The sequence below is a fragment of the Oncorhynchus nerka genome, linkage group LG3, assembly GCF_034236695.1.
Source record: "Oncorhynchus nerka isolate Pitt River linkage group LG3, Oner_Uvic_2.0, whole genome shotgun sequence".
NCBI lineage: Eukaryota > Metazoa > Chordata > Actinopteri > Salmoniformes > Salmonidae > Oncorhynchus > Oncorhynchus nerka.
Window position 1 is genome coordinate 35122640 of NC_088398.1, and position 21379 is coordinate 35144018.

General features: G+C 41.4%; 1 protein-coding gene across 1 annotated transcript in view; it reads right to left on the reverse strand.

The window, feature by feature from the left end:
• LOC115107163 (E3 ubiquitin-protein ligase MYCBP2) overlaps nt 1–21379 on the reverse strand; it is a 310312-nt gene that overhangs the window by 158595 nt on the left and 130338 nt on the right. The window contains 6 exon segments of the mRNA XM_029630721.2: nt 596–723; nt 1115–1240; nt 2356–2528; nt 10149–10302; nt 17134–17338; nt 17796–17913. Of these exon segments, the coding sequence (XP_029486581.2) occupies nt 596–723; nt 1115–1240; nt 2356–2528; nt 10149–10302; nt 17134–17338; nt 17796–17913 (904 nt within the window).

Sequence of the window (21379 nt, forward strand, 5' to 3'; positions counted from 1 at the left end):
GTTATGTTTGGGGCAAATAAAATACAACACATTACTTAGTCTTGCACAGGCAAAATTCTACAGGAAATCCTGGTTCAGTCTGCTTTCCATCAGACACTGAAAGATCACTTACCTTTCAGCAGGAAAATAACTTAAAACACAAGGCCAAAACTGGCAAGACCAGAAAAATGGTCTAAGAACCAATTTGACAGAGCTTGAATAATTTTTTTAAAGAATAATGGGCAAATGTTGCACAACCCAGGTGTGGTAAGCTCCTAGAAACTCACCCAGAAAGACTCAGCCATAGTCCCTGCCAAAGGTGATACCACAAATTATTGATTGAGGGGTGTGAATACTTACGTAAATGAGATATTTCTGTATTTAATTTTCATGAAATTAGCAAAGTTTTCAAAAACATGTTTTCACTTTGTCATTATGGGTTAGATGTGTGTAACTGGTTGAGAAAAAAATATTTAATCCATTTTGAATTCAGGCTGTAACACAACTAAATGTGGAAAAAGTAAAGGTGTATGAATACTTTCTGAAGGCACTGTATGGACCTAGAAAACCGAGCTAGAGGAAATGCAGTGTATTTGCTAGTATCCCTGCCACTGACCTTGATCTTAGCGGTGTACTCCCCACGGCCCCCGAACAGGCCCAGCCCCCCCAGCAGGATGTCCGCATCAGCACAGAAGCGGATGGCCTCCACCGAGTGGGCCGAGTAACCCCAGCCACCCCCGTGACCTATGACATTACACAAGAAGTTGCGATAAGTCAGCTCTGCAGCAACATCTGTGCTCATAACAATACAATGAGGTTAGTTTTATTAGAAGCATCCAGTCACTGCGATATGACATATGAACATATTGGAATACTGTTCCAATACATCCTAAAGCTTCCTTGAATTACAATAAACTTGAAATGGAACATTTTTAATATATCACTGGTAATGAAGTATATGTAATGTTGCTTCTGGCTGGAATGTCTTGTAAATAAATGAATCAAACCAAAATCATGAAAAGGGGATAAGAGAAATGGCTGAGTGTGACAAATACTGTAGTAGAAGATGAGAAAATAAAACCATGTTCTCCTGTTAGTCATCAGCAAAAATCCCGTGTGTGGACTGAGGACTCACTCTCAAAGCGGTTGACCACGCTGTAGTCTTCTTTGGAGTAGACCTTCATAACGGCCTGAGTCTCCTCTTCTGTGCTGGTCACACCCATCTTCAGCTCCTGCATGGTCGCCAGCGTATCCAGGCAACCTGGTCACAACACACACAGGGGACTTTGCTTAACATTATTAATAATGTGCTTAACATTATCAGAGGAATTGACACCTCTGTTAATTGTTTTGTCTATTTTTGCTATGCTTTTTTAAAGTGCTTGGCAGTACTGCTGTAATAGCTCTGTGTTAAAGTGGGTTATAGTACAGAATAATGCTTTTCTTATAACTAGGCCTTTCTGAAAGTATGCACATGTATAATGCTCACATGCCCGGAGAGAATACGATTAAATAAATAAGATCTAACACTAAGTACTAAAAGCGTTTTCAATAGCTATCAAAAGGAAATGTCAAAAGTGCTTCAGTGTAAAGCGGAGAGAGGGAGAGAGAGAGGGAGTGAGAGAGAGACAGCGACAGTAGAGTGACGAGACCACTGATATCAAGCAACATACATTTGGCCAATAGTTGCATTGATGCACTGAGCTGGCAGAGCCATGTCAATTTAAATACTGAGGCAAATAGTAAAATAGTATGAATCAAATAGCTGACTGTATTTCCTGGCCAACACGGCCAAAATATTTAAGAGATAAACACATCCACTTTATATTTTCTTGAAAATAATGGACAACGTGATATTGGCATTATTTCCAAGATAATTGTACAGAGCGGAAGCCTTCAAGCTGTTTTGTTTGTGATACTTGTTTGAATACATGAATAACAATAAGCTGATGTGCAATTTTGCCTGGCTTAGAAGAGTTGCTGTGTTGTCCAGACACACTGTTCATCACATTGCATATCAAACACTAGGCAAAAAGTTAGGTAAATCGTCTGTTAGCAAATCTGCCAATATCACAAATGAATTCTACAATAGCAGTTGCTGAAAACAGCTGTTCAAACTAGAAACATGTGGGAGGATTTGACAGCATAGCGCCACTTGCATCATGACTGCAAAATTGACAGAAATTCATGCAATCTCTACAAAGACATATCAATGCTAGCTAGTTTTCCATCATTAGACCTTCTTTTACAATGTATCCAATTTATGTTTGTGTGGTTGTTGGTTTAGCTTTCTGTAACTTTGTAGCAAGTACGGCCCTATCAGTAAAAATCCACAGAAAGAGGTCTGTCAAATTCGTATCATCATTCTGATTATACCCAGTATGTGCAGGGCTCCGTGGGAGCGGGTGGTGGTGGTGTGGGAGCCGGCGGGCAGTGCCAGCTCTGGGCTGAGGATGCTGCAGCTGGCCTGGAGGTCCGTGGCCGAGGGCACACGGGCATCGGCAATCACGGCGTTGTAGCACCACATCTCCCTCGATGCCGGCAGAAATCTACAGGTGGGAGGACAGTGAGGAGTTGAAAGATCAAATAGAGGGTATTAAAGGATGTCTGTGTGTGTGTAAGGTAACAAGGTTACAGAGCATTCAGAAATACAGGTAATTCGAAAAGCATTCAGACTCCTTGACTTTCCACATTTGGCTAGGTTACAAACTTATTATAAAACAAATTTAACAAATAGATTGGCAAAATTTCAAAAACCCTGTTTTCGCATTGTTATTATGGGGTATTGTGTATAGACTGATGAGGAGCATTTTCATTTAACCCATTTTAGAATAAGGCTGTAAGGTAACAAAATGTCAAAAAACGGAAGGGGTCTGAATACTTTCCAAATGCACCGTATTTCGTAGACCAGACATTTCTCAAGGGATAGGCGATATGGCTTAAATGTCAGTTTGACATGAACAGTTTGACACTTTTGAATAATAACCTTATATTCTAAATATGCTTTATGAGTAGTGCTTGACCGTAGCATGGCAACAAATTAATTATACGGGGTTTTAGTCAGGCTAACTCCATCCTGAATGTTTTATCAAACTTAAACCAAAAATTATAGAACCAGTAGTGAAGTAGTCCAATTTGCCACTTTCCAAAGGAATCAAAATTATCTTTTGCCTCAGACTTTGCTACTGCACATTTGTTCAATTACAGAATTCAGTTTTATTCATTAATTTTAAGCATTTTTATAAATTGGTTAATTGCACACACTCATTTAATACCATTTACAGTCACATTTGTTTTATCCCTGTGAATTGTTTTCATCTCTGTATACCAGGGAAGGGCAACTAGCTTTTAACCATTTACAACAAATATATATTTTTTCACTTACTTATGAGAGTTAGAATACACAAGGTGCAATTTAGAAATTTGGTTGTGCATCTGTAGTCAATTAGCCCATGCCAGCAAAACATCTAGCGGTCAGCTATCTAAACTTGTAGTAAGCATGGTTGAATTACAGATCGTGGTGGATAATAAAATAATAAATCAAAAATGCCAACATTTGCCTCTTGAACCCTGTCCAGTGGGCGCAACAGCGTCTCTACTTCCTAAGGCGGCTGAATAAATTCGGCATGCCGCCTCGGGTCCTCTCCAAATACTACTGCTGCGCCATCAAGAGCATCTTGACCGGCTGCATCACAGACGGGAATTGCTACAGTGCCTTGCAAAAGTATTCGGCCCCCTTGAACTTTGCGACCTTTTGCCACATTTCAGGCTTCAAACATAAAGATATAAAACTGTATTTTTTTGTGAAGAATCAACAACAAGGCACTGTACATACATGACCAGAAAGCACTCCAACGGATGATAAAGACGGCCCATTACATCACTTGGAGTGTGCTCCTACCCATCGGGGACATACATTACCAGTCAAATGTTTACACACATCTTCTCATTCAAGGGTTTTTATTTTCACTATTTTCTACATTGTAGAATAATAATGAAGACATCAAAATAGTGAAATAACACATATGGAATCAAACAAGTGATTGGTAAAAGCATAATACTTCAAAGCAGCCACACTTTGCCTTGACAGCTTTGCACACACTTGGCATTCCCTCAACAAGCTTCAACTGGAATGCTTTTCCAAGAGTCTTGAAGGAATTCCCATATGTGCTGAGCACTTGTTGGCTGCTTTTCCTTCACTCTGGGGTCCAACTCATCCCAAACCATCTCAATTGGGTTGAGGTCGGGGTGATTGTGGAGGCCAGGTCATCTGATGCAGCACATCATCACTCTCCTTCTTGGTCAAATAGCCCTTACACAGCCTGGAGGTGTGTTGGGTCACTGTCCTGTTGAAAAACAAATGATAATCCCACTAAGCACAAACCAGATGGGATAGCGTATCGTTGCAGAATGCTGTGGTAGCCATGCTGGTTAAGTGTGCTTTGAAATCACTGACAGTTGTTTCACCAGCAAAGCACCCCCGCACCATCACACCTCATCCTCCACGCTTCACGTGGGAACCACGCATGCAGAGATTATCCGTTCACATTCTCTGCATCACAAAGACATGGCGGTTGGTACCAAAAATAAATTATTGGGACTCAACAGACCAAAGGACAGATTTTCACCGGTCTAATGTCTATTGCTCATGTTTCTTGGCCGAATCAAGTCTCTTCTTCTTATTGGTGATGGCTATTTAAAGAATGCCAAATATAAAATGTATTTTGATTTGTTTAACACTGTTTTGGTTAGTACATGATGTGTGTTATTTCATAGTTTTAATGTCTTCACAATTATTCCACAATGTAGAAAATAGTAAAAATAAGGAATAACCATTGAATGAGTAGGTGTTCTAAAACTTTTGACTGGTAGTGTATGTGACTAGTTTCAGGAAACTAGCCATATGTCGCGCTTCATCACTTCACTAGAGATCCATTTGAACGTAAACTTTTTTAAATTATCAACATGTGTTTTTTTGGGGGGTGGAAAGGCTTTCTGGAACATGTGAACGTTCATGTGCCTTACTAAACAAGTATGCCATCTGTTAATACGAATAAAAATGTTAAATTACGAGCCTAGTTGGTTTAGCCACAGAAGAAGTCAGCAACCTTACAACCTTGGTCTGCCATGTAGCACGCTTTTGTCTATTTGAGCTGGTCAGCATGTGTAGGTAATCCTGTCTAACGCTGCTTTTAAAAAATATACACTGCTCAAAAAAATAAAGGGAACACTTAAACAACACAATGTAACTCCAAGTCAATCACACTTCTGTGAAATCAAACTGTCCACTTAGGAAGCAACACTGATTGACAATAACATGCTGTTGTGCAAATGGAATAGACAACAGGTGGAAATTATAGGCAATTAGCAAGACACCCCCAATAAAGGAGTGGTTCTGCAGGTGAGGACCACAGACCACTTCTCAGTTCCTATGCTTCCTGGCAGATGTTTTGGTGACTTTTGAATGCTGGCGGTGCTTTCACTCTAGTGGTAGCATGAGATGGAGTCAACAACCCACACAAGTGGCTCAGGTAGTGCAGCTCATCCAGGATGGCACATCAATGTGAGATGTGGCAAGAGGTTTGCTGTGTCTGTTAGCGTAGTGTCCAGAGCATGGAGGCGCTACCAGGAGACAGGCCAGTACATCAGGAGACGTGGAGGAGGCCGTAGGAGGGCAACAACCCAGCAGCAGGACCGCTACCTCTGCCTTTGTGCAAGGAGGAGCACTGCCAGAGCCCTGCAAAATGACCTCCAGCAGGCCACAAATGTGCATGTGTCTGCTCAAACGGTCAGAAACAGACTACATGAGGGTGGTATGAGGGCCCAACTCTTCACAGATGAAAGCAGGTTCACACTGAGCACATGTGACAGACGTGACAGTCTGGAGACGTTCTGCTGCCTGCAACATCCTCCAGCATGACCGGTTTGGTGGTGGGTCAGTCATGGTGTGGGGTGGCATTTCTTTGGGGGGCCGCACAGCCCTCCATGTGCTCGCCAGAGGTAGCCTGACTGCCATTAGGTACCGAGATGAGATCCTCAAACCCCTTGTGAGACCATATGCTGGTGCGGTTGGCCCTGGGTTCCTCCTAATGCAAGACAATGCAAGACCTCATGTGGCTGGAGTGTGTCAGCAGTTCCTGCAAGAGGAAGGCATTGATGCTATGGACTGGCCCGCCCGTTCCCCAGACCTGAATCCAATTGAGCACATCTGGGACATCATGTCTTGCTCCATCCACCAACGCCACGTTGCACCACAGACTGTCCAGGAGTTGGCGGATGCTTTAGTCCAGGTCTGGGAGGAGATCCCTCAGGAGACCATCCACCACCTCATCAGGAGCATGCCCAGGCGTAGGGAGGTTATACAGGCACGTGGAGGCCACACACACTACTGAGCCTCATTTTGACTTGTTTTAAGGACATTACATCAAAGTTGGATCAGCCTGTAGTGTGGTTTTCCACTTTGTGTGACTCCAAATCCAGACCTCCACAGGTTGATAAATTTGATTTCCATTGATAATTTTTGTGTGATTTTGTAAAGAAAAAGGTATTTAATAAGAATATTTCATTCATTCAGATCTAGGATGTGTTATTTTAGTGTTCCCTTTATTTTTTTGAGTAGTGTATATTGCGTAGTAGATATATTAACTGCATAAGTGCTGCTCTCCACTTTCCGGAGGCCCGAGTTTTAAAATCAGTGGAATTCGAGTATGATAGCTAAGGAGATGAGAAAATACCTGTCGCCGGATTATGTCTTCAAACTAAGGGCAACCATGGCTTCCGGGACAGAGAGGGAGAAGCGTCCATCCATGTATACGGGTAAGAGAGTCTAGCTAGTTACATTTCAGATATTACACGTTTCTAATTTTGTCAGAAAGTCATTTTCCTTTCAAGGTAAGTGTACTGTTAGCTAGCTAACGGCTGGCTGGCTCGCTACCTAATGTTACGTGTATGATCTGTGTAGTCATATTATTCGTATCTCAGAGCCATTTGCTTTGCTAGTTATAGCCTAATGTTAGCATGGTTGGTTAGCTACCTGCAGTTTCATGCAGTGTAGTAATGTCACGAGTTGGGATTATGGTTCATTGTTTAGCTAGCTAGCTACATGTCTAAACAAAAGACTCCACTACGCAAGTAAACATTTCAAATGAATTTTGATGTCACTGCGACAACTGTTGATATACATAGCTGGTAAATTCGCTCTGGCTATCAACGCCAATTTCAGAGCACTCTTGCCTGTGTGTGCCAGAGCGCAGAATAACTGGCGAATTAACCGACTCTCAACACCCGTTGAATATGGCCGGTGTCAGTAAACGTGGGCAAAAAAGTGTAGTCGATCAAGAGACTAAAATAAAATGAGACAAGTAGCGCCCCACCTAGCGTAATCTGCACAAATAATGGGTATAGGCTGTCAATATTTGTGTTAATTACAGTCATAAGCAACTTCGACATTGGGAATATGGTGAATTGTGGTCAAATCCGTTTGAAATCAACTCTCTGATTTCTCGAGCCATCAGTTTCCTTGCCTGTTAGCCATGACTGTAGACAACTTAATGTCAACTGGCACGATTGCAAACCTTTCAAACAGTCACACACAGCAGCTAATCATATGCAAAATAACACACAGAACATCGTATATTGCTGAAAATGGGCTCTGTTGTAACTTACACAGTACCAGTCAAAAGTTTGGACACACCTACTCATTCAAGGGTTTGTTTTTTTTCTTCCATTTTCTAAATTGTAGAATAGTGATGACATAAAAACTATAAAACAACACATATGGAATCATGTTGTAACAAAAAAGTGTTTAGCAAATCAAAATAGAATTTATATTTAAAATTCTTAAAAGTAGCCACCATTTGCCTTAATGACAGCTTTGCACACTCTTGGCATTCTCTCAACCAGCTTCACAAGGAATGTTATCCAATAATCTTGAAGGAGTTTGCTGAGCACTTGTTGGCTGCTTTTCCTTCACTTTTCCTTCATTCCTTGCAGTCCAAATCATCCTTCTTCGTCAAATAGCCGTTACACAGTCTGGAGGTGTGTTGGGTCATTGTCCTGTTGAAAAACAAATGATAGTCCCAATAAGCTCAAACCAGATGGGATGGCGTATGGATGCAGAATGCTGAGGTAGCCATGCTGGTTAAGTGTGCCTTAAATTCAAAATAAATCACTGACAGTGTCAGCAGCAAAGCACCCCCACACCATCACAACTCCTCCTCCATGCTTCACGGTGGGAACCACACACGTGGAGGTCAGCTGTACACCTATTCTGCTTCTCACAAAGACACGGCGGTTGGAACCAAAAATCTCTTCTTATTTTTGGTGTCCTTTAGTAGTGGTTTCTTTGCAGCAATTCAACCTTGAAGGCCTGATTCACACAGTCTCCTCTGAACAGTTGTTGTTGAGATGTGTCTGTTACTTGAACTCTGTGAAGCATTTATTTGGGAAGCAATTTCTGAGGCTAGCAACAGTAACAAACTTATCCTCTACAGCAGAGGTAACTCTGAGTCTTCCTTTCCTGTGGCGGTCCTCATGAGAGCCAGTTTCATCATAGCGCTGGATGGTTTTTGAAACTTTCACATTTCTTGACTGATCTTCATGTCTTAAAGTAATGATGGACTGTCGTTTCTCTTCGCTTATTTGAGCTGCCATAATATGGACTTGGTCTTGTACGTAAAAGGGCTATCTTCTGTATACCACCCCTACCATGTCACAACACAACTGATTGGCTCAAAAGCATTAAGGAAAGAAAGAAATTCCACAAATTCCAGGTGACCTCATGAAGCTGGTTGAGAGAATGCCAAGAGTGTGCAAAGCTGTCAGGACAAGGCAACGGGTGGCTACTTTGAATAATCTCAAATAATTTGATTTGTTTAACACTTTTTTAGAAATTACATGTGTTATTTCAAAGGTGATGTCTTCATTATTATTCTACAATGTAGAAAATAGTACAAATAAAGAAAAACCCTTGAATGAGTAGGTATGTCCAAACTTTTGACTGGTAGTGTTTAACATTATAAACTCCCTATCCTGTAGATTAATGTCAATCTCAAGACAATGAAAACCAAAAAACATAGGAATGTATTTTTCAGCACCTGGAACTAAATTTGCTTGCTATTGTGACTCGTACTCTTTCCATCTTTGCTATGCAATCAAAGAATGGTTGCTAGGCAGGCGTCCTGCTATGCATTCTTGTCAATTGCTAGCTATTAGCCATGGACAACAAACACAATCAGTCAAACTACCTGCATTTTGGTTTGCTTTAGCTGTTTTCAATTGACATTTGTAAATATTCATAATAATGATGCTGATGCATTATTCGCCTGTCTGGCTCAGTGAAGCTGCTGCCTCGTTAAGACATTCTTCACTCTCTATGTTAGGCTACAGGGGAGATTGCAATTGTAAATTGCAGCTTTGTTGCAGAGGTCGGAAAGGTTTTAACAAACCCCCATGTTTGCAAACCAAACACTAGGCTAGAACCAAGGGGTATTAATGTGTTAAATAAATTCCTTATTGCTTTTCTCCACATTTGCCGTGGCATATCAAGAACACAGAGCTATTTGAAATAGAACAGTAAAGATTTTTTGCATCATAACTGTGGGTCGTCTCATATGTACATGGCTGGAATTCAAACTACCTGGTTTATAAAGTTAAATACGATATATGTGTGTTAAACGTTCCAATCTAGAAAATAAGAATATATATTACAATACCGAGTCAAAGCAAACAAACTACCTCTGATACTCCCTCCGTACCACCAGTACTCTTAACAGTGGTAGAAAAAATAACACCGTTAAAACCACTGTGGTTATTGACTATGGGTTTTGAGTTTCCTGTCTGTCACATTAAAAAGGAGAGTGAGTCTGAAATGATACCATACTCCCCACATAGCATCACCAATGCTAGATTCACTCCACAGGACTGACCCAAACCGTACTGATCTGTCTCTGCTTTTTATTTCCCTATTGTCCTTTCCAGCATGGTTCCAACAATTATGGAGGATCTGTAACCAGTTTCTGCTCGTTAGTGTGAAAACATTAATAGTGCACCCTATTTATAGAAAACGATGTTCTATGAGACACAGCTACTAAACTCAGAAGAACAGGAAATAGGGAGGGATAGAGAGAAAGAGATAAAATTGAAATAAAGAGAAAGAGACTGAGTCTGACCTCCAGATGACGTCGTAGACTGGGTCAAGACAGAGGCCGAAGCCCTGCAGGTCCTCCTGCTCTGAGTCATTGAAGGTGCGACAGCTGCCATCCAGCTTGTTGATCAGCAGGCATTTAAAGGGGGGAGGCTCCGACACTGAGGTGGGGACTAAGCCTGGTACGGACACAGAGAAGAGAGGTTATTTAAAAGCACAGTGCAGTCAAAAACGTGATTTACCTGTGTTTTATATACATTGAGGTTAGAATTAAAATTGTGAAATGATAATGCCCTTTAAGTTGTAAGAGCAGTTTGAAAAGATGGGCTGAAATTTGTGCCTGTTTTGGTGGGATGGAGTTTTTGTATGCCTGGTGACAATCAGCAGGCGGTGAATTAGTTAATAGTCCATTAAGAAAGAAGATTTAAACCTCTCTGCCAATAAGAGCCAGTTTTCCCCTCCCCACTCAGACCACTCCCAGACAGTCCTAGCTAAATCTTCGCTTGAGAAATCGCTATGAAGCATTTATTGTTACTTTTTGAGCATTTTAATTGAAAACAATCACTGTAAGGTACTTAATTGTTGCCCAGAAATGATTTAACATTGAAATAACAACTGCTGCATTGGACCTTTAAAGTAGAACTGACAGCATTAGAGCTACTTTGCAGTTATGAAACAATCATATATATCAGTCAAAAATATCAAATTCCCAGTTGATGCTACAAAACCAACTTCATAAGAGGTTTCTCATTGAAGAGGCTGTAGAGGAGCAAGTTGAAAGTATCAAGTTCCTTGGTGTCCAAATAACCAAACTAACATGGTTCAAGCACACCAAGACAGTCGTGAAGAGGACACAGCAAAACCTATTCCCCCTCAGGAGACAAAAGATTTGGCATGGGTCCTCAGATCCTCAAAAATATTTTACAGCTGCACCATCGAGAGCATCCTGGCGGGTTGCATCACTGCCTGGTATGGCAAATGCTCGGCCTATGACCGCAAGGCACTTACAGAGGTTAGTGCGTGCGGCCCAGTACATCACCGGGGCCAAGGTTCCTGCCATCCAGAACCTCTATACCAGGTGTCAGAGGAAGGCCCTAAAAATTGTCGGACTCCAGCCACCCTAGACATAGACTGTTGTCTTTGCTACCACACGGCAAGCGGTACCGGAGCGCCAAGTCTAGGTCCAAAAGGTTTCTAAACAGCTTCTACCCCCAAGCCATAAGACTCCTGAACAAATGGCAAAACAGACTATTTGCACTGCCTCAACCCCACCCTCTTCTACGCATAGTCACTTTAACTCTACCTACAGTTGAAGTCGGAAGTTCACATACACTTAGGTTGGAGTCAATAAACAACTCCACAAATTTCTTGAACGTTTTACGGCTAGGGGTTCCGCTAACGGAACGTTTTGACAGCATCCTGTGAAATTGCAGAGCGCGGAATTCAATTGTTATTTTTTATATTTTTTTATATATATATTGTCTTGCCCGCTTGATTTGTAGGGGTCCAGATTTTGCAGCTCTTTCAGAACATCGGCTATCTTGATTTGGGTAAAGGAGAAATGGTGGGGGCATTGGTGGGTTGCTGTGGAGGGTGCCGGGCAGTTGACCGGGGTATGCTTATTGAATTTCTCAATTATAATGGATTTATCGGTAGTGACAGCGTTTCCTAGCCTCAGAACAGTGGGCAGCTGGGAGGAGGTGGTCTTATTCTCCATGGACTTTACAGTGTCCCAGAACTTTTTTGAGTTAGTACTACATGATGCAAATTTCTGTTTGAAAAAGCTAGCCTTAGCTTTCCTAACTGCCTGTGTATATTTGTTCTTAACTTCCCTGAAAAGTTGCATATCACGGGGCCTATTCGATGCTAATGCAGAACGCCACAGGATGTTTTTGTGCTGGTCAAGGGCAGACAGGTCTGGAGAGAACCAAGGACTATATTTTTGAATGGGGCATGCTTATTTAAGATGGTGAGGAAGGCACTTTTAAAGAACACCCAGGCATCATCTACTGACGGGATGAGGTCAATGTCAGTCCAGGATACCACGGCCAGGTCAAATAGAAAGGCCTGCTCGCAGAAGTGTTTTAGGGATCGTTTGACAGTGATAAGCGGTGGTCGTTTGGTCGCGGACCCATTACGGATGCAGGCAATGAGGCAGTGAAAACAGCAGAGGTGTATTTGGAGGGCGAGTTAGTTAGGATGATATCTATGAGGGTGCCCGGGTTTACGGATTTGGAGTTGTACCTGGTAGGTTCATTGATCATTTGTGTGAGATTGAGGGATCAAGCTTGGATTGTAGGATGGCCGGGGTGTTAAGCGTGTCCCAGTTGAGGTCACCTAGTAGCACGAGCTCAGAAGATAGATGGGGGGCAATCAATTCACATATGGTATCGAGGGCACAGCTGGGGGCAGAGGGAGGTCTATAGCAAGCGGCAACAGGGAGAGACTTGTTTCTGGAAAGGTGAATTTTTAGAAGTAGAAGCTTGAATTGTTTGGTTACAGACTTGGATAGTAATACAGAACTCTGCAGGCTATCTTTGCAGTAGATTGCAACACCGCCCCCTTCAGCAGTACCATCTTGGTGGAAAATGTTATAGTTAGCATTGGAGATTTCAGGGTTTTTGGTGGTTTTCAACAACATTCCTAATCCAACTTTAGGTATATTGAAATTTAAGATGGAATAAACCGTGTTCAATAGCGGATAAAATGAAAGTGGAGCGAGCGCCAGGTCGCGCCCCAAACACAACAGTACACTAGACTCGACACTTAGTCTGAACAGCCATCATAATTACTCAAAAGAAAAACAACCAATTTCTAAAGACTGTTGAAATCTTGTGGAAGCCCTAGGAACTGCAACCAGATGGCTCAGAAATATAGATTCCCATAGAAAACTAATTGAAAACACTGAATTTAAAAACAAAAATTCCTGGATGGTCTGTCTTCGGGGTTTTGCCTGCCAAATAAGTTACGTTATACTTACAGACATCATTTTAAGTTTTAGAAACTTTAGAGTGTTATCTATTCAAAACTACCAATTATATTCATATCCTAGCTTCTGGGCCTGAGTAGCAGGCAGTTTACTTTGGGCACGCTTTTCATCCGGAGGTGAAAATACTGCCCCCTATCCCAAAACAGGTTAACAAACTATAGTTTTGGCAAGTCGGTTAGGAGATTAACCTTGTGCATGACAAGTCATTTTTCAAAAAATTGTTTGCAGACAGACATTATTTCACTGTATCACAATTCCAGTGGGTCAGAAGTTTACATACACCAAGTTGACTGTGCCTTTAAACAGCATGGAAAATCCCAGAAAATTATGTCATGGCTTTAGAAGCTTCCGATCGGCTAATTGACATCATTTGAGTCAATTGGAGGTGTTCCTGTGGATGGATTTCAAGGCCTACCTTCAAACTCAGTGCCTCTGCTTGACATCAAGGGAAAATAAAAATAAATCAGTCAAGACCTAAGAAAATAAATTGTAGACCTCCACATCCTTGAGAGCAATTTCCAAACGCCTGAAGGTTCCACGTTCATCTGTACAAAACAATAGTACCCAAGTATAAAAACCATGGGACCACGCAGCCGTCATACCGCTAAGGAAGGAGACGCGTTCTGTCTCCTAGAGATGAACGTACTTTGGTGTGAAAAGTGCAAATCCCAGAACAACAGCAAAGGACCTTGTAAAGATGCTGGAGGAAACCGGTACAAAAGTATCTATATCCACAGTAAAACGAGTCCTATATCAACATAACCTGAAAGGCCGCTCAGCAAGGAAGAAGCCACTGCTCCAAAACCGCCATAAAAAAGCCAGACTACGGTTTAAGTGTGTGCGAGCAAGGAGGCCTACAAACCTGACTCAGTTACACCAGCTCTGTCAGGAGGAATGGGCTAAAATTCACCCAACTTATTGTGGGAAGCTTGTGAAAGGCTACCCGTAACGTTTGACCCAAGTTAAACAATTGAAAGGCAATGCTACCAAATACTAATTGAGTGTATGTAAACTTCTGACCCACTGGGATGTAATGAAAGAAATAAAAGCTGAAATAAATCACTCTTTACTATTATTCTGACATTTCACATTCTAAAAATAAAGTTCTGATCCTAACTGATCTAAGACAGGGCATTTTTGTGAAAAACTGAGGTTAAATGTATTTCTGAGGTAAAACGTCTGACTTCAACTGTACATATTACCTCAACACCGGTGCCCCCCACACAATAACACATTGACTCTGTACCGGTACCCCCTGTATAGACCCACTATTGTTTTATCTCTTACTTTTTGGGGGGTTTTCTTAAAACTGCATTGTTGGTTAAGGGCTTATAAGTAAGATTTCACTTTAAGGTATGTTGTATTCGGTGCATGTGACAAATACAATTTGATCTGATTTTTAAAAATAAGTTCTATTTGACTCAACATTCCATGCCGTACACCAAGGCATTGTTGGCAGAATAGATGGACGCAGTTCACTGCATGATTAATATAATTCACCAATACATTTCTTGGTAGTCCCTGGTACATTGTTTGAAGCTGCATTCGGGATGCACTGTTTCAGTTTCAATATTTTAGACAAAAATGGCGAATGTTCGTAAGGCTAGGAATGTCAATAAAATCAAACTAGTGAGGGCAATGATAACAATTCATTCATAACGTGGCTAATAAGCTAGTGTATCTATACTGAAAACAAATGCAACATGCAAACATTTTAACGATTTACAATTCATATAAGCAAATCCATCAATTGATTAAATGAATTAGCCCCTAATATATGGATTTCAAATGACTGGGCAGGGGGGGAACAGCCATGGGTGGGCCTGGGAGGGCATAAGCCCACCCACTTGGGAGCCAGACCAAGCCAATCAGAATGAGTTGGTGGCAGCTTATGGTAGAGAAATTAACACTCAATTCTCTGGCAACAGCTTTGGTGGACAACCCTGCAGTCAGCATGCCAAGTGCACACTCCCTCAAAATTTGGGACATCTGTGGCACTGTGTTGTGTTACAAAAACGAGTGACCTCTTATTGTCTCCAGCACAAGGTGCACCTGTGTAATGATCATGCTGTTTAATCAGCTTCTTGATATGTCACACCTGTCAGGTAAATGGATTATCTTGACAAAGGAGAAATACTCTGGGATCTTTTATTTAAGCTCATGAAACATGGGACCAACACTTTACATGTTTCGTTTATATTTTTGTTACGTAGCAAGCTAAAAGCACGGAGCCTAACGTTAGTTAGCTATTAGGAGGATGTCATGTAATGTCATTGGAGGAGTGGGTGAGTGACTGACTTTATCCCGTCATATAGTTTTCGGTGGCATTACACAGCTAGAGACACAGGTGTCATTTATTTAGCTAGCCAGAACGACTGTTACCCAGTTAGCATATCTCTTGCGTTTGCAAATTCAATCTGGCTATCTACTCCGATTTCAGAGCACTCTCATCTGAGTGTGGCAGAGCACAGAATAACTGATGAATTTACAAACGCGTAACACCCATTAGATGACAGGTGTCAGTAAACGTAGGCAAAAAAAGTAATCGTCACAAACGATGTAGATAACATGTAACCAGCTCTGCTACAGCGAGTAAAATGGTCAGAGTGAGGTGTTCTCTCACTTGTCTGAAAGAGGGCTCCCGAGTGGCGCAGCGGTCTAAGGCACTGCATCTCAGTGCTAGAGCTGTCACTACAGACCATGATTCAATTCCAGGCTGTATCACAACCGGCCGTGATTGGGAGTCCCATAGGCTGAGTTTGGCCCGGGGTAGGCCGCTATGTAAATAAGAATTTGTTCTTAACTGATTTGCCAAGTTTAATAAAGGTTCAATAAAAAAAATACATTTTTAAAAAAGTAGCTAGCTAGCAAGCTAGACAACTTTAGCCAGTTAGCTTGGGTGCTTGGTTGGGACAAGAATGAATGCATTGGAAGGCAAGCTGCAGAAGGATGAGTGGGCTACAATTTCCCATGGTTTATCAGTGCAATTTTGACAGTCAACTAGCTGAAAAAGTTGAGTTCATATCAAATGTTCCTTCATTATATTTTAGGTAATCTTGCTCTGGCTAGCATTAGTTGTTGATCTTGTTGTTGTGCGTAACTGAGGGAGAGAGAGCCTTCCTTCATAGTTGTTTGATCAATTGGACTGCAAAGTTCCCAGATGTAAGAGGACTCCCGTGGTATTTACATATTTGCAGAAATCCATTCAGGTGTATTTTGTGGCTTTTGGCGAATGCGTTCTAATGATCTAAAGTCACACTGTTAATACTGCCTGAAAACACACAGTCCAGTTCAAAGTGAATTACGGAAGTCTTTTGTGGAAAATGGCTTGTTTGCATAAAGGCCTACTGTAGCTCTGATTGACTAAGGCGCACCTGTCTGAGTAGACTCCGGTCTTGTGTGAGACATGTGTTTTTATTAGGTTTTAATTAGTGCAGTGTCTATTAATTGTCCTAACGCATGGCCCCTTTCCTACTCTATATTGCTATAGAACTTCACAAATACCTAAGTATAAGTAAACACTAAGAATTTATGAAAATGTAAAAATGAACATATCTAAGTGCTCGCTTGTCAAAAGTGTCATATTCTTCCTGGGGGTGTATATGAACAGATTTTAATAAGATTTCATGTTGCTTTAAGAAAGGCTAGCTAAAATGGCATAGGAGATGGTTCATTTTTTTTATCTAAAAACTATATATTTTGTGTAATATATTCACACAAAATAAGACATTTCTACATAAAGACATAAAGGACCAATGCTAACTTGAATGTGAATCACACATTTATGTCAATGGGAGTTTTGCTTGAAAATTTGAGATGCGCTCAGGGCCTATATTTACAAAGTGTCCCCGAGTAACAGTGCTATTCTAGGATCAGGTCCCCCCGTCCATGTAATCTTCTAATTAAGATCTAGAAGGCCAAACTTCTAGATCAGCATTACTAATTTGAGACAATTTTTGAATACAAGTCCTGATCTCAGGTTCAGGTTATGACCTGAGTGAGCAGAGGGTGTGCTACTTACCAATGATGTGTTTGCTAGCAAAGATCTCGGAGGTAGCAAGGACGTGCGAGTTGATTAGGGCCTCGTCGATCCTCAGGAAGGTCTGGTCCCCACTGGCCCCGATCCAGGTGGCCTTGCGGCCATACTTGGCACCAATGTTGGGCATGGGGGAAGGCTTGGCGTTCCAGTAGGGCATATCCAGGATTGGCCGACCCAGCTGCCCTTTCTGTGGAGAGGTGTATAACATTTTAGAAATTACACTTCAGTCATTTAGTCGTGTCAGTCATCTCATATAGAATGATTTAGAAATCACTGCATTCAACAAAACAACCAGGATCAGAAAAGACAAAGAAGAGAAGTCAGTATCCCCATTCTGTGGTCACAATATTAATCTATATGCATTCAATAAGAATGTGTATGGACTTCAGTAAATAATAGATTTAGACAATATGGTATTGGTATGGCATTGCGTTTTAACGTAACATTGCACTCTGAGGAAAAACAAAGATGTGACCATTACAACAAGGTCAATAAGGAAAATTAAGGATTATGGTTGGGGTTAGATACAATTAAATGGTTTTAGTTCATCAAGAAAAAAAGTGACATAAAAATCACATTGTGTAAAAAAAGACATCTAAACTCGAAACCGTAGGGGCATAGACCAGAACAGCTGCGTGGCGTACCGAAAAGCTGCCGAAGGTGAAGACTTGTCCGTCCATGAGGAGCACAGCTGTGTGGTTACTACCAGCTGTCACCTGGACACTCGGACCTGGGAGGGCCTGCACCAGCGTGGGAGAACCCCTACAAAGGCACAGAGTAATTAAATAATGAATTACCCAGGTTCAAGGACAGCGTTTACACCCCCCCCAACAAACTGAGGTTAAACATTAAGGGACCAGTGTTGTCATGATACCAGTATCGCGATACTCTGAGGTATCGTGGCAAGGAAACAACATTTTCTGAGGAAAACAGTCATGTTTGACCGGCAGGATTTAAATTTACTGGACTTTATTTTTTTTATTACCATTGGTTGCGTAACCTAGGCAACCACCCATGGTTCTCAGAATGACAGAAATCACATTTAGTTTATGAATATTCATTTGAACAGAACATGCAACTCGGATGCAACTGTGTACATCATTCTTACCAACATCCGATGAGTAATTTGAAGATGTCAGAATACGTCCATTAGGCGAGTGGAAGTTAAGCTTTCCTTAAAGTAATTAGCCAAAATGATATAGCCTAATTAGCTTTCTCCTGTCTATACATAAATAAATCAAATCATTCAAAATAGGCTACTACACCAGAAATTATGATTTGACCACAGAGGATTAACAGCTTTAAAAGAAGTTTAAAAAAATATAAAACCTGCTGATTGTTTTAAACGGCAAAGTCTGCAGTCGGAAAGGCCCGCATTTTGGGCAGAGCGCGCAGCAAATAGTTTGGGAAACAAATGGCTATTGCTGTAAAGAGAAGGCAATCAAAATAATCCAATCTATGTTTTAGTTATCAGAATTCTTAACTTAATTGAATGAAAAGTAGCCTTCTTATTGGCACCAGTTGAGAACATCAGCCATATCCCTGGTAAGTGTGCATATTCACAGTCTTGGGTCAGTGCTCCAGCAGGTGTATCTCACTGATCATCCCTAAAGCCAACACCTAATTTGGCCGCCTTTCGTTCCAGTTCTCTGCTGCCTATGACTGGAACGAATTGCAAAAATCGCTGAAGTTGGAGACTTTTATCTCCCTCACCAACTTCAAACATCTGCTATCTGAGCAGCTAAACGATCGCTGCAGCTGTACATAGTCCATCGGTAAATAGCCCACCCAATTTTACCTACCGCATCCCCATACTGTTTATATGTATTTACTTTTCTGCTCTTTTGCACACCAATCATTTATCACTACAGTGTTAATCTGCAAAATTGTAATTATTCACCTACCTCCTCATGCCTTTTGCACACAATGTATATAGACTCTTTTTTCTTTCTACTGTGTTATTGACTTGTTAATTGTTTACTCCATGTGTAACTCTGTGTTGTCTGTTCACACTGCTATGCTTTATCTTGGCCAGGTCGCAGTTGCAAATGAGCCTACCTGGTTAAATAAAGGTGAAATAAAAATAAAATAAAAAAGTGCCACTTTTGTTTGTTTTTGGACAATAATTTCCTCCTCCAGGTTAGATGGACATCATATTGTATTTGTGTGTCCCCTTTTCGTAGGCCTAATACAGTGGGGAGAACAAGTATTTACAGGTAACGAGTTCAAACAGGTGCAGTTAATACAGATAATGAGTGGAGAACAGGAGGGCTTCTTAAAGAAAAACTAACAGGTCTGTGAGAGCCGGAATTCTTACTGGTTGGTAGGTGATCAAATACTTTTGTCATGCAATAAAATGCTAATTAATTACTTAAAAATCATACAATGTGATTTTCTGGATTTTTGTTTTAGATTCCGTCTCTCACAGTTGAAGTGTACCTATGATAAAAATTACAGAACTCTACATGCTTTGTAAGTAGGAAAACCTGCAAAATCGGCAGTGTGTCAAATACTTGTTCTCCCCACTGTATATGGATCAGACAACGTTGATTTTTATTGATCTGTTTGTCAGTGTCAGCAGGGTAGGCTACCATGTAATTTTGGTAGAATAAAAAACAATATTAGGCAAATGTCTTCGGTCATAAAGTGTAGTAGAATTGCATGAAACGTGTAAATAAAATGCATTTTTTTTGTGCAAAGGAGAAGAAATGTAGACTGATATAGCATAGCCCTATTCTAACATGATGACAATACAGGGCGCGTGTCCGTTGATGTTGATTTTGCCCACCCACACCAGATGCGGTCAGGACACAGGTTGAAATATCAAAAAGAACTCAACCAACTACAATAATTTGGGGACAGGACAAAAAGCATTAAACATTTATGGCAATTTAGCTAGCTAGCTTGCTGTTGATAGCTAATTTGTCCTGGGATATAAACATTGGGTTGTTATTTTACCTGAAATGCACAAGGTCCTCAACTCAATTAATCCACAGATGAAAGGGTAAACCGAGTTTGTTTCTAGTAATCTCACCTCCTTCAGGCTTCTTCTTCAGACTTTATATGGCGGCTGGCAACCACCGGTTGGCAACCACAAGATTAACTCAGTTCATCTTTCAATCACCCATGTGGGTATGTGCCCCTAAAACCCAATGAGGGGATGGGAGAGGCGGGAATTGCAGCGCTTTATACGTCACAAATAGAAGTTCTATTTTAGCACCTGGCTACGCAAAGCTCGTTGAAGCGCACGAGCAGTGCGCTTTCCTCAGCCAACAAGATGAGTAACGAACAGCAAAATCACTAGCCAATGTCGATCTACTATCCCCCATAGTAGAAAAGTGTACCTATTCTATTGGTCAGCTTGTTCTGTGCAAGAAAGAAATAGCCTATTCCAAACAGACTCTGGGACAGTGGTGGGACGATAGATGCCAAATTCATACAACCAGTAGGCCTAGGATACATCTCAAAAAAGTTAAAAGCAATGACGATTATGCAACAGATCAGATCGTTTAGCATAAAATGTTGATAGGCCTAAACTATTATTTCTACATATAATAAGCACAGCAAGGTGCACAAGGCAGTAGGCTTCGCACAAATGTTTGTCCCATTATGCAAATTAGCGTGAAACACACCATTGGGAGCAATGTCATGTGATACTGAGCTGTAGTCAATGAATAGCATTCTCAAGTAAGGTGTTCCCTTTGTCCAGGTAGGAAAGGGCACTGACATGCAATAGATTGCATCATCTGTGGTACTGTTGGGGCGGTATGCAAATTGGAGTAGGACTTGGGATAATGGTGTTGATGTGAGCCATGACCAGCCTTTCAAAGCACTTCATGGCTACAGACGTGAGTGCTATGGGTCGGTAGTCATTTAGGCAGATTACCTTGGTGTTCTTGGGCACAAGGACTATGGTAGTCTGCTTGAAACATGTTGTTACTACAGACTCTGTTAGGGAGAGGTTGAAAATGTGAGTCAAGACACTTGCCAGTTGGTCAGCACTTGCATACACGTCCTGGTAATCAGTCTGGCCCTGCAGACTTCTGAATGTCAACATGTTTAACGGTCTTACTCACATTGGCTATGGAGAGCGTAATCACACAGTCGTACGGAACAGCTGATGCTCTCATGCATGCTACAGTGTTGCTTGCCTCGACGCGAGCATAGAAGTAATTTAGCTCATCTGGTTGGCTCGTGTCACTGGGCGGCTGTGCTTCCCTTTGTGGTC